We start from the raw sequence: 13,019 nt of genomic DNA, 5'->3' as shown, positions 1-13,019 counted from the left end.
GGGAAAGATTCAGAGCAGCTAACAAACATTAAACCAGGTAACATACTCTAGAATCATGCAAAAGCAACATGCAGCATTGCAGAAGGCTGTCACTTGAGTAATGGTAGCATAAAACAAAAAAAAAACCTTTGGATTGCTTCTCCAAAACCATATCTCTGTTTACAAAGTAATATATTTATGGAGCTCAGTTTTTACATTTTTACCTCCTTTAACTGGACGGTGCTGATGTTTTTTCTTTTTTTTTGTACATGTTTGTAATTTGAACAAATGTGCTTATTTTCTAAGTAGCAGATTTTTAATATTCAAACTGAATTCTTCTATTAGTCAAGCTGTTACAGTCGGCTTGTTTGCACTTTGTCACTTTGAAGCTGGTAGGTGATTTTTTTGGGGGGGATTTAAATGCATAAACTAAAGCTGTTTTTGGTCCCTGGACATGCCTTTAATTTAAATTTGTAGAATAAACCATACACATAAAGTATAAAAAGGCCACATACTTGTTCTAAACCTTTCACCTATCTTTATTGATAGATGGCACCAAAAAAGGTCAGATCCAGTTATTTGTACAGAAACACTGATCTGTTTTATAAAGATGCAGATTTACAGAATGAAAGCACATGAATCACATAGTTTATATATTTTTTTCTACTAACTATATTGGACCTCATATTATCTGAGACTGTTTCACTTTTCATTTCATTGCGAGTCACCAGGTGTGTGTTTTTGGGCTGAAGTTTACATTGTTTTTATGACATTCAATTCTATACATTCTTCATTCCAGAAATTTTCAGTTGTCTAAATGATTTACTGGTTCATTCATAATTTAAGCTTTTAAAAATTAGAAGGGTTTATAGATCATGCAATAGGCAATAGTTAAGTTCAGGTTATGGCCATAAACATTCTGCAGATCATTAATCGGTTTTACACTAAATAGGTGATCAAACACATTACCGTATATGACACAAAATTCAAAAGTCTAAATTGGCTCTAAGTAATGGGTTTAAATAATGGATTTAATTAATGATCCCTTTGTATTTTGTAGCATTTGTACTTAAATCATAGGGTTCGTGTCATTGTGTTTTTGACACTTTTGATGTAGAATTGTAATAATGAGATGTTTTTCACTGCATGTGTAGGGGAAATGTAAGATTTGTACGCTGTTATTTTATTTTTATTTTTTGTTTCTTTGTAAATAATTGTGCCAATTTTGTTTGTGAAATACTGTAAAGATGTTCTGTGATGTGAAATCATTGTTAATGAGCCACCCTTGTCTTTCTAGTCCAGTCTTATTGGTGAATGTGAAATAATAAAGCAATAATTTGCGTAAAACTAAAGCTGCATTATCAATTGTTACAACAATTCTAGCAAATAAAATAAATTCAGATAGTCCAGAGTTCACCCCAAATAAAAAAAGACTTAATTTAAATAAATAAATAAATAACTCCAGAGACATATCTATATTTGGACTACAGTAGTACATGAAGTAAACTGCTTCATATACTGTTCATGCTGACACCCAGGGATTGTCCTTGTCTGGTGGTGCTGAATAATTGATGATCTGACGTCCCAGCTTGGTGCAGCACTTACAGTTAATCCACCACTTCCTGTCCCGAGCAGCACATGATATATTCACAGTGAGTTCTCACCAAAATATACTTCATCTGGACAGACCTAAAGTCTGTACTCATTTAGTTTTATATGTGTTTGGTGTGTAAGCCATATATATATATGGCTTACACACCAAACACATATAAAACTAAACACATATATATATATATATATATATACATATACTACATCACAGAATGTCTTATAGAAAAATAGTTTAAGTCTAGGATTTTTTTTCTTTGGTGTAAATTTGAGCCTGTTAGCTACATCATGCTGCTGAGGATTAAATTAAATGAAATGTAAAAAGGAGAGGAATTTCACATTCAAACGCACTCCCATAAAGGAATGGGATGTGGTACATTTCCAGCCAGTTTCCTCAATACATGGGGCTGAACAGATAACTCCAGCTCTGACAATCCTCTTGATGTTTGTCTGTTTTCCATGTTTACCAGATCAAATCTACCATATAAAAGCAGGATTACATTTAAGCAGACACTGCATATCCTACGTTTGCTGCTTATATTATGAATGCTCATAAGTCAGTCTATTGATGTTTCATTGATCTCTGATATTAAAACCATCTACAAGAAAGAAAACAAAACTAAAAAGCTGTGATGAGCTTTTTTATGGCTCTGTGAAATCCAGAGTTGCCTGGGAAGCCTAACTACTCGAGGACTGCAGATCGGGACAGAAGAGCCTGTCTGACTGCAGCCACTGACCTACATAGACATTGAGGGGAGGAATGCCTATTATGTAAATTCCTCTGCCATCTTTGCAGGGAAACTGTGCCAACTTTTTTGCCAGGGGCCTTGTCAGACTAATCCATGTCCAGCCCATCTATTTCTTTTGCTTTCAACCAAAAGAGTAGCCACAGTGGTGATGGCACTCGTGCAAAGCTTTAGGTGTTACCAAGAGTGTCAAACAGGCATCACGCTATTGAAACACATATGCAGTCACCTAGTTCTCCATTTGTCATGTAATTACATTTTTTTAATTCTAATCCAAAGAAAAACTTTTAAAGGTCCACTTCGAATGACCAAGTATATTACAAATATTAAATGTAAAATACAGATACAGTATAAATATATATATATACTGTATTTACACTATTCAGTAGTCCATCTTTTGTTATATTACCCATGTGACTCCTGGAAGTTGTGATTTATGGCCCTTTTGTTTTACATTTTGCACTTTCATTCCAGATTTTGCTAGTTTATGTCATTCTTTTGATGTTTTTATGCTTTTCATTTGTTATTCAATCAGGTTTTAATCGTTATATATTTCCTTGTGGTTATATTTTATTTTTCATTTAATTTTATGTATTTATCTTTTGCCTGCATGTTTTATGTCTTCATTTATCTCTCAACCCTTTGTGCTCATTTAAACTTTGTCAGCTTGTATAACATTTCTATGACTTTGCATCTTTTTGTGGCCATTCTACATCTCTTTGTGATTATTGCGTATTTTTTATGCTTGTTATGTCTCTCTCAGAGATTTATCAACTTAGCACAAAAGTAAGAAGGAAGTTTGTGTTTGGTTGATTATTTAATAATACTAATTGGTATTTTATTTTGTTAAAACATCTGATTTGTTACCATCTCATAACCTGTAAGGATCAGGCTTCTGTGAAATGAGCAACACAGCTAAATATGTGAGTAGTGCACCAAAAGCCAAAATCCCAAGGAATATTCTATTACTATTGACTCTTGTTTGGAGATTAAAATACTGCCAGGTTACAGGTGTATCACTGACATCTAACAGGTTTAAGAATATTGCAGGGGATTTTGATGCATTTTTGGGGGGGCACTACCCACATGTTTAACTGTGTTGCCCATTCGGCAGAATCATCAGCCTTACAAGTTGTACCCTGTTGTAAAGGTGACTAATCAGGTTTTCCAACAATGTTCAGTGAAACAGCAATTTGCTTTATTAAAGGGGAGAAATAAAAAAACTAAACACAAATGCCCTTACTTTTGTGCTAAGTGTATAAAACTTCAGGATTAATCCCAGGGCCACCCCATCACCTTGGGACTAGTTTGGTGCCTGGCAGTCTTATTCAATCAATCATCTGTAAAGTGTGAAAAAATAATAAATTATCTTACATGCTGTTTTTAAATTTTTTTTATTTTATGTTGTGTCTGCGTGTGTGTGTGTGTGTGCGTTTCCACACCGTGCCACATAATGTCGCTGGTTTTAACTATGGCCACTGGACCGCTGTTACACGTTGTTTCTTTGTGCGGTCAAAGGTAACTACAAGGGAAACGGTGATTAGCATGCAGTAGCGGTTTAGTTTTTAAAAGGTAAACGTATGGGTTAATTTGGCTATCAAGTGTTTGGCTCTCGCGAGCACTTACAGCAAGATTGCTGTGTTTTTCCCTCATCGGGAAGCTAACCAATATTTGGTAAGTTGTGTTTATGTGTGCAATAACTGACGTTAGCATACCATTGTATAAAAGAAGACATACGTTGTTTTGCAGCTAGAGCGGCAGAGTTATGGAACACTTGAGGCTAACTAGCTTGTTGCTATGTAGACATGACAACAACATTAGCTGTTGCGGCTAACTGGATAGTTTTGCTCGTTTATAAGTAGTTTATAAATAGGTCTTGTTAGCTAACTAATTCTTGGTTCATTTCAAGGCCCTCGAGGTTGCCCATCTTCATAAGCTAACGTTAGCTAAAGTTGAGCGTTTATTTCCAGCTAATGATATTAGAAGGTCAGAGTTGACAGATAGCTTTTTGTCAATTGTAAATCAAACTTTTCTACCAAGTGTCATTGATACCTGGCACACACAATACTTTTATCGTCGTTTTATCGTTAGCTTAGCGTCTTTAGGGTCTGAGAATGTATTTCATCCCAACTTTGGCGATTTTTATCTACCCACAGCTGCGTAATTAAGTCATTTTAATACAGTTTTTGTTCTAAACACGAGCAGGCAGTTGTAGGTAGGTGTAATAATAAAAAAGGTGTTGAATCTTCCGTTGTTAAAATCATAACGTTGAATTTATTTACCACAATTCTGCTTGTAGATTCCCCACCTGCTTGCAAATATGACCACCATCGTCCATGACACTGCAGAGGCAGTATGCTTGTCCACCGAGTACAACTTGTACCTCAAGCCTATTGCCAAGATGACCGTCAGCGTGGCTTTGCCACAGCTCAAGTTACCGGGCAAGAGCATCTCCAACTGGGAGGTTATGGAAAGGGTAAAGGCCATGGTTGCTCCGGAGCAGTTTTCAGCCCTTCGAATCTCCAAGAGCACCATGGACTTTATCCGCTTTGAAGGTGAGGTGGAAAACAAGTCGGTGGTCAAGAGCCTCTTGAGTCGTCTGGATGGAAAGACCATCAAACTTAGTGGATTTACTGATGTACTGAAGGTAAGACTAATGCATTGTGGGGTCTAGAAAACTGCTGTTAATGTTGCTGACAAGGTTAGACTAAAGATAAAAAGACAACTTTGCTATAATTTGATATAATCATAATAACTTACTTAATACAAGAATAAAACTGAAACTCTTTGAATAAACGTACAAATTTCTTGTAATATTCTTACTTAGTTGTATGTAACAATCTGGCCGCTGTCTATATTAACTTGTCTTTATTTCTTCAGGTTCGCGCAGTAGAAAATAAGGTGGACTTCCCCACGCGACATGACTGGGACTCCTTTTTCCGTGACGCCAAGGACATGAATGAAACTCTTCCAGGAGAGAGACCTGACACAATTCACCTGGAAGGACTTCCTTGTCGCTGGTTTAGCCAGAAAGATAGCCAGTTCCCAGACCGGCCATCAGAAGAAGTTCTTACTGCTGTTTTCCAGATATTTGGCAAGGTAGTTTGTTATTAATGTAAATGTTTTGTTGTTTGTTGCTTGTTGCTATCTTTAATATTGAATTCAGACACAGGCTGTAAGAATTGACTCCTCATCTAAACTCTACTGCACGTAAAACATACCATGTAGGCAGCTTCTGAAAACCTGTTCTTATTTTGGGAATTTTTTTTTTTCAATTTTAGTATCCTCAAGACAATGACATTAACATACTAGTATATGAATTATATAGAAATTTAAAGCTTAGAAATACTGAATTACTACAATTAGTTTCTTACTGATACTGTAGCTGTGTTTGTATTCATGACGTGTATATAAAAGAATCCCATTTAAATGTTCTAATGGCACATAATTAATTTTTACAGTGTTAATATATAAAAAACTGAAGCAAACTTATCTTTAAATGCTGATATATAGGTGCGTAATGTTGACATCCCCATGCTGGACCCCTATAGAGAGGAGATGATGGACAAGAACTTCAGTACATTCAGCTTCGGGGGACACCTGAACTTTGAGGCTTATGTCCAGTATCAGGAATACTGTGGCTTTACAAAGGCCATGGACACGCTGCGTGGCATGAAGCTGATGCTGAAAGGCGAGGATGGGAAGGCGGTGGCATGCAACATCAAGGTACTGCAGACTGCACCAGTTAAAATCAATATTAATGAAGAAAAAAAAAACATTTAAAATTACTATTGAGTAGCTCAATAGTAGCTCAAAGGGAAGAAGTAGCAAAAGCAAGACTAATTGCAAAGCACAGTGTGTGATTGAATAACTTATTTTTGGTGGCCATACAGTCAAATTTTCTTTTTATAAGCAGGATCATCAGGAAAGCAAGGGAGATGGTGAAGATGACAGGAGAAAAGAGCTGGAGAGGTGAAGAGAATGAGACAGTGTAGTAATAAACAGTGTATAATGACGTCTTCATTAATGGACACATTAGAAGTCACTCTCAGACTTGTAAGCTGATAAACTATCTTATGCATTTGTTTTGATTGTTGTGTCTTTGAGTCTGGTCCAGTGTTGTGGAGATCCATGTTTCCTGGACAAAATTGGACATTCTTTTTAATTGTCTTGTAAGATTTCAGATCTTCCCAGAAATGGAGCTTATATTACTGTAGATAATCAACAGCTACAGAGTACAACATGTGGGCTTTTTTACAGAGCTACTCTGTATTAAGGGTGGCTGTGGTTCAGGTGGTACATTGGTAGGTTTCCAGTTGGAATATCTCTGGTTTGATCTGCAGTCCACTGCTTGTCAGGCTGTCATTTGGCAGGACACCAGTCACTAATTGGTGTGTGATTATAGAGAGCAAAGTGGTACATATGTTAAATGAACATGTATAACATAATATAATCACTCTACTTACTTTATATATGGATATAAAAAGGTTTGTGTGAATTGGATTTACAGAACATAGTAAGGTAAAAAATTGTCTTTTTTTTTTTTTTTTTTTTTTTAAGTGTGCACTATTATTTAGGAATTAGTCTTTATTTTACACTCTACAGAATACAGGTAGTCTGTGAGCCTTCAAAACGGTGGACAAGGGTTCCAATAAAACCAAGGTTCGCTCTGCTCAAAGCAGTTCTCTTTTCAGAATGATACAATCACAAGTCTATTAGAAACTAGAGTTGTCACGATACAGAAATTTTAAACTCGATGCCGATACTAAGGATGGTGCTCAATACTCTATACTATTTTCAATAATATAGAGGGGGAAAATGCATTATTCTTTTAATCAAAGTCAGAACACCACAAAAATAACACAATACAACAAAAATATATGAATAAATATAAGAAAAGACATTATCAGTTTAAAAGAAATGCATTATTTTAAAGCATTTTAAGTGTCCCCTTTTTCACAATACTTGAGAACAGATCACGTAAACAATAGAACAAACTAGTTAATATTATCTTCTTTTAAAAACTAAATGAATTAAAAGAACATTTAAAAAGATTAGCTTTTTAAATGTTTTTATCTACATTAAAGGACATTACTATCTGACTAAGCCAGGGCATGATCAGGCATGATCAGCTTTTCATTTTCAGGCTGGTTATGGAGCAGAAGAGGACGTCTCATGTTCTTCCTGCAGCTCGAAGACCAGCCTCTTTTGAGTGCTTCTAGACAGGGGAGGGATTTGCGTTAGCATCCGCGTCTCATTAGGAAGAATAAACAATAAGTGTTTTCACGTCAGCCTCAAAGTTTCCAATAACATCAGAAAGTTGCTAAACTTGTTGCTTGTTTCTTTTTTATTTTAAAGTACCGCTAGAGGGGTCTCAAAACTTGCTAATTATAGCGACAGACTGCTAAGTTGGCAACACTGTAAACAATGGGTCCTCCGGGAGACGCTGTAGGGGCGGGGCTGTCCGCTGCACTGCCTGTTTAAAATGGGTGGAGACAGCTGTTTTTTTTCCCCGTGAAACAGCAGGCACCAAAGTGGCATTTAAGTACTCATACCTGTGCTAATTAATATCTAACTAGATAGAAATTTTTAGAATTAATTAGTATCTGAGAAATAATTTTTAGAAGCAGGTTCACCTTGGATGGGAATAGCATGAGTTAGACTGAATTTTCAAAGACATCTGAGATCTGCTTGTTTCTGTTATGGGTCCTAGATTGCCAGAAAATTGCATTTCCTATAGTAAAACTTCCGGTCTGTACAATTAAGTTATGAAGCTGTAGTCAGAGCCACAAAGTAGCTCTAAGGCCTTTTAATGCAATGAGAATAGAAGCTGCATCATCAGTATGCCTAAGATAATGAACATTGGGAGCACCAAGTCTCTTAATCCACAGAACTGAGCTGCATAATCAAAATGAGGTTGGAAACCGACAAGAATGGCCTTGTGTAATGATGTGGAATAGGAACAAAGAACAAGCTAAGTTGTTTCTGTTGCTAAAAAAAAAAATATCAGTAGAAAGTAATCCCGCTCTTGACTGAATGTGAAAGTTGCATAGTTCAGCATTCAAATATGAAAGGATTTTGAAATAATTCATAATTTTATTTGCAGGTGACCTTTGACACCAGCAAGCACCTTGGTGAAGCAGCCATTAAGAGAAGGAGCCAGGAGAGGCTAAAGCTACAGGAGCTGGAGAGGCAGAGAGAGGAGCAGAAAAGACGAGAGAAAGAAGAGGAGGAGCGGCGAAAGGAAGAGGAAAGGTAAGATGTGTGTACAGCTAGTTCACGATGAAGTGAGTTTGACTGACAAAGACTGAATCAGGGAAGGGAGGCTTAAACTATCTTGCTGAAGGAGAGGATGTCTACATTGCTGAAGAGAGGAGCTAGAGACTTAGAAATAAACCTAATAAAATGTAATTTAATAACCCTAACCCTAACAGAAAAGTTTTATTATGTAAATCCATGCAGTCTTGCAATTCAATACCAACAGTTAAAAAAAAAATGAGACCAGTATGTTGTCAGCTGTGTTGCATCACCTCTTCTTGTACATATGTGGAAACTGATGACATTAGTTGCTGTAGTTTAAAAAAAATTCCTTTAATTTAAAATTTCAGAGATGCAGATTGAAGCCGGGCCAAGTTTATCACCCTGACTTTTTTACAGCATAGCTATGCTGCTGTAATATATGCAGAATGTGATTTGGCACCTTCACTATAACAGATGCTTTGTGGATGGCAGCATATATAGCTCCAAAGTCTGGATATAGAACTTAGTTATTGGTACTTTCAAAGATATGGAAATGATCTATCCTATGAGCAGTATTGTACCCCTGTGTCATCACAGCTGCCCGCCGTGTGCTAATAACAAGCTGAACTGTCTTTAGCCTGGAGAATTCATAAATTCCAAGTGAAGTTTTCCATTTCATCTCAGTCCAGCTTTAATGAGATTGGTGCCCAGAGAAAGCTTTTCTGGGTCTTTGACTTTGTTGTCCATCTTTGCCTCTTAAAGATTTAATTTACATTTATGACATGCTACCTAAAACTTTCCAATCTGAATGACTGATGAGAAACAGTGTAACTGTGTATTGTGGATGACTGCGTCACAGCTGAAGCTTTTTATTTTTGGTTAATTGAATCACTTATACAATGTTGCGGTACATTTAATAATCTGTCCAGGAAACAGAAAAAACAAGAAGAGGAGGAGAAAGAGAGAAAGAAGGAGGAGAAGATACGGAAGCGAGAGCAGAAGCTGCGGGAGAAAGAGGAGAGGAGGAATTTGAAGAAGATGAGGCGACAGCAGGAGGAGGAGCAGAGGAAGCTGCAGATGAAGATTGCCATGGAGGAGAGGAGGCTGCTGCTGGCTCAGCGCAATCTGGAATCAATACGGCTTATTGCTGAGCTGCTGGCAAGAGCTAAGGTACTAAATTCACACAATGCAATGCAGGACACCACTGAATTAGTTTAGTCACACCAGCTTGATTCTTAGTATCACCACAGTTACGGAAGGGTTGATAATTTTCTTCACAAAACTGACACTTTGTCTTACTGTCAGTAAGACAGTGTCCTGTTCTGTCTAACCCTGATTAAAGTTTGCCAGTCGTGCTTGAACACAAATATTTGGAACTTGCATTAGCTTTCACTAGATAAATGTTGAAGTTTTTCTTTCTGTCTGTATGCGATCCTTCTCCCCAGACACTAAAGCAGGAGCAGCAGGAGAAAGAGAGGGCTGAACGAGAGGAACGGGAGAGGCAGGAAAAGGCTCGACAAAAGGAAGAACTGGCCCGTCTTCAGCAACTGGAGGCCTGTCGACGCAAGCAGGAGGAAGAGCTGCAGAGGGTAGAGGTGGAGAAGCACCGAGCACTGGAGCTCCAGCGTAGAGAGAAGGAGCTGAGAGACAAACTTCTTTGCAACCTTGTTAAGAAAAGCAGCAGAAAAACTGCAGGAGCTGCTGGCATGCAGGACCAGGCCAGTCCTCTAACAAGGGATGAGGCCTCTGATCCTGAAAGCGAGATGCTGGTAGTGCAGGGTCAGGTGAACGGAATGAAACCAGCTGATGGCAACGAAAAGCAGGTTTCTAGATCTAGTTTGCATTCCCAAGTTCTAGGGAAAAAGAAATCAGAAGAGAGGAGAAGAGGGGAGGACAGGCAGGAAGAATTGGTTCAGAATAGGCACAGTAGAGAACGTGCAAGGGGCCACTCCCACAGAGAAAGGAGCTCATACAGCCAAGGAAGAAGGAGGCGCTCCCATAGCTACAGTAGAAGAAGGAGCTCAAGCAGACGAAGGAGGAGTTACAGTCGCCACAGGAGGCGCAGCAGCAGCAGAACAAGCTCCAGCCGAGAGAGGAGCCGGAGCAGCAGCGGAAGGAGCTACAGCAGGGGGAGGAGCCACAGGCATAGTCGCCACAGATACGGCAGACATAGCTCCAGGAGCAGCAACAAAAGTAGAAAGCACAGGAGTCACAGTCATCACAGTCGAAGATACCAGAGACACAGCAACAGCAGGGACGGGAGCCACTCCAGACGACGCTGAACTCACCGTTGCAGCAGTTTTTATGGATCGACCTAATCAGCTCTAACTTAGAGTTCAGCAACTTTCAAAAAAAAGAAATACCCCACAGAACTTCAGATTCACCTCAAACCACACGATATGTAAGGAATGTGAATAATCCAAGTTGTTGCAGAATTTTTTTTATTCAGCAACCTTTAGTTTTTTCACCCATTTTTTTCATCCATAAGTTGAAACTTTTGTCAGTTTATAATTGTCCAAATATTAAGTGTCTACTGGTTCGAGGTTCATGATGCAAAATACTAACTTACTATTTCATTTGTCTTGAACTTAAATATGTGAAAGACACTGCGTCAGTATGTGAAACAAAACTGGCATTAAAAGTTGCTGTAAAATGTGCCGTTAAACAACCATTAATATTCTGATACCGGAACATGAAAATACTGATTGGAAAACCAAAATTAAAAGTTAAATTGGGCAGATAAACACTTTGTAGACTGAACTTCTAGTCTGCTTTAAAAAATCAAGTCTGGTGATGACATCTGTAGGTTCTGAGGAACAAATGACCCTCATAAATGTTTCTTATGTTTTATTATTGATCTATTTATTCACAGTTGCAGCTTAACGATAACACAAACATGTTTTTAGACTTCATGGAGCTTAATACACTTAAACATGCTCTGACGAGCAGCTGGTGTATTTAAGTTGAGGTAGAATTTTAAGAGAACTGCTGGTCCAGAACAAATACGAAATGGTTTATTACAAATGAGAAACTGTCAGCCACACTTACTTGAATCAGGGCATCAGTATTTGCTCTGTTACGGATACAGGTTTAAAAAAAAAACCCACACCAGCTGCGTTTGTGATGATCATGTAGTTTCAGTCAGTTTTTGGAAGGAAACTTGCTCACACCTGATATAGCAAACAGTTTCTTTGTGAATATGTGAATTTGGAACACAAGTGATGGATTTAAGGCCTTTGCTTTAAAGTTTTTTTTATGTCTGTGATAAAAGTTAAACAGACTTCTGGGACTTAAGTTAAAAAAAGTGAAATAATTTCTTTTGCTTTTACACATGCTGTAGTGGAGGATGCATTTCTTTAGCTTTTTTCTTTTCTTTTTTTTTGTAAGATGTAACTGAAGCCCAGCTTGGGGAAGTTGATCCTTGTTCTGTTGACATTTCCACTTTGATGTTATTTGTGCCTGCCACGGCAAAACGCTGTTCTGCGTATGCTCGTGATCTGCTAGAGCATGTGTTGCACAAACTAGTAAAAATAAAAATGTAAAGCTAACAACTTATTTTCTTGAAGAACCATGTGGTTTTATCTCTTATCTTATTTTTGTTTTTTTTTAAGTTACAATAGAAGTTTTATCTTAAGTGTACTTTTGTACTTGGCCACTTAACACTGAAGTAATCCCATGAGTTGGGTGTCTTTTTATTTCTGCATAAAATGACACGAACCTTTTTCAAGAACCGTCTTTAGACCAACCCCCCCCGGAAAAGTGGCAACCTGTTAAAAATATGCAGTTCCCATTTATTTGGTTGTAAAGTATCAAAGTTACCACCCTTTGACAGACATGAAAGGAGGTTTTTGCACCACCAAGGTGTTTCCCATGATGCTTTTTGCTGAAAACTTGCCATTTCAACATGGTGAGCAACGCGTCCTTTAATAATTTAAGGAAATTGGGTGGGTAGAGGGCAAAAGAAGAAAGTGGCAAGCCTGAAAACCTACCTGTTATGCCTTTCAGCTGATCCAACTGTTTTCCAAAGTCTCTTTAGTACCATTCTTAAAGCCATTAAAAAGGAGATATAGAGAAAAGGCTGTGGTAAGCCAAATGACACAAAAAGGTGATTAAAAATCTGATCTTATTGAATCATGAATTTTCAACAAGCAGCACTCCAAAGGGGAGTTTTAGAAAGTCCTTCAAAAAGCCTGAAGAACTATTCTTGGAGACCACTAAAAGAAATAAGAAAGTCTGACTTAGAGGAATCTGACTGTGTTGAAGAATAAAGGTGGTAAATACTCAAGCTCAAACCTTTGTTCTTGTACACAGTTTATGTAAAATTTAAATCTTTATATGCCTAAATATTACCTGAAACTTAGCCGGTTATGGAGGTAGATACAGAGAACCCAATGTTATACTTAGCCTTTTAGTCATCGATGAAAATAATCCAATACTATACATTTG

At 37.6% G+C, this 13,019-nt stretch overlaps 1 protein-coding gene and 1 long non-coding RNA gene across 2 annotated transcripts; one reads left to right on the top strand and one right to left on the bottom strand.

The window, feature by feature from the left end:
• Positions 1-57: 57 nt before the first annotated feature.
• LOC121650571 lies at positions 58-12,599 on the bottom strand. Its single transcript, XR_006012298.1, has 3 exons — positions 12,589-12,599; positions 4,484-4,489; positions 58-139 (listed from the first exon to the last, which is right to left on the bottom strand). It is a non-coding gene; the product is annotated as an uncharacterized LOC121650571 (long non-coding RNA).
• akap17a (A kinase (PRKA) anchor protein 17A) lies at positions 3,791-11,728 on the top strand. Its single transcript, XM_042002136.1, has 7 exons — positions 3,791-4,007; positions 4,633-4,980; positions 5,214-5,432; positions 5,847-6,059; positions 8,440-8,588; positions 9,503-9,743; positions 10,019-11,728. The coding sequence occupies exons 2-7, from the start codon at positions 4,654-4,656 to the stop codon at positions 10,853-10,855; spliced, it is 1,986 nt and encodes a 661-aa protein (XP_041858070.1). The 5' UTR covers positions 3,791-4,007; positions 4,633-4,653; the 3' UTR covers positions 10,856-11,728.
• Positions 12,600-13,019: the final 420 nt, after the last annotated feature.

This window comes from Melanotaenia boesemani, chromosome 12 (genome assembly GCF_017639745.1).
Source record: "Melanotaenia boesemani isolate fMelBoe1 chromosome 12, fMelBoe1.pri, whole genome shotgun sequence".
Taxonomy (NCBI): Eukaryota; Metazoa; Chordata; class Actinopteri; order Atheriniformes; family Melanotaeniidae; genus Melanotaenia; species Melanotaenia boesemani.
This window is presented reverse-complemented; position numbering and strand designations above follow the sequence as displayed.

Coding starts and splice junctions, on each gene's coding strand:
- akap17a (XM_042002136.1), top strand. CDS start 4,654: ATGACCACCATCGTCCATGACACTGCAGAGGCAGTATGCTTGTCCACC. Junction 6,060..8,439: donor CGGTGGCATGCAACATCAAG/GTACTGCAGACT, acceptor TTTTATTTGCAG/GTGACCTTTGACACCAGCAA. Junction 8,589..9,502: donor CGGCGAAAGGAAGAGGAAAG/GTAAGATGTGTG, acceptor TAATCTGTCCAG/GAAACAGAAAAAACAAGAAG.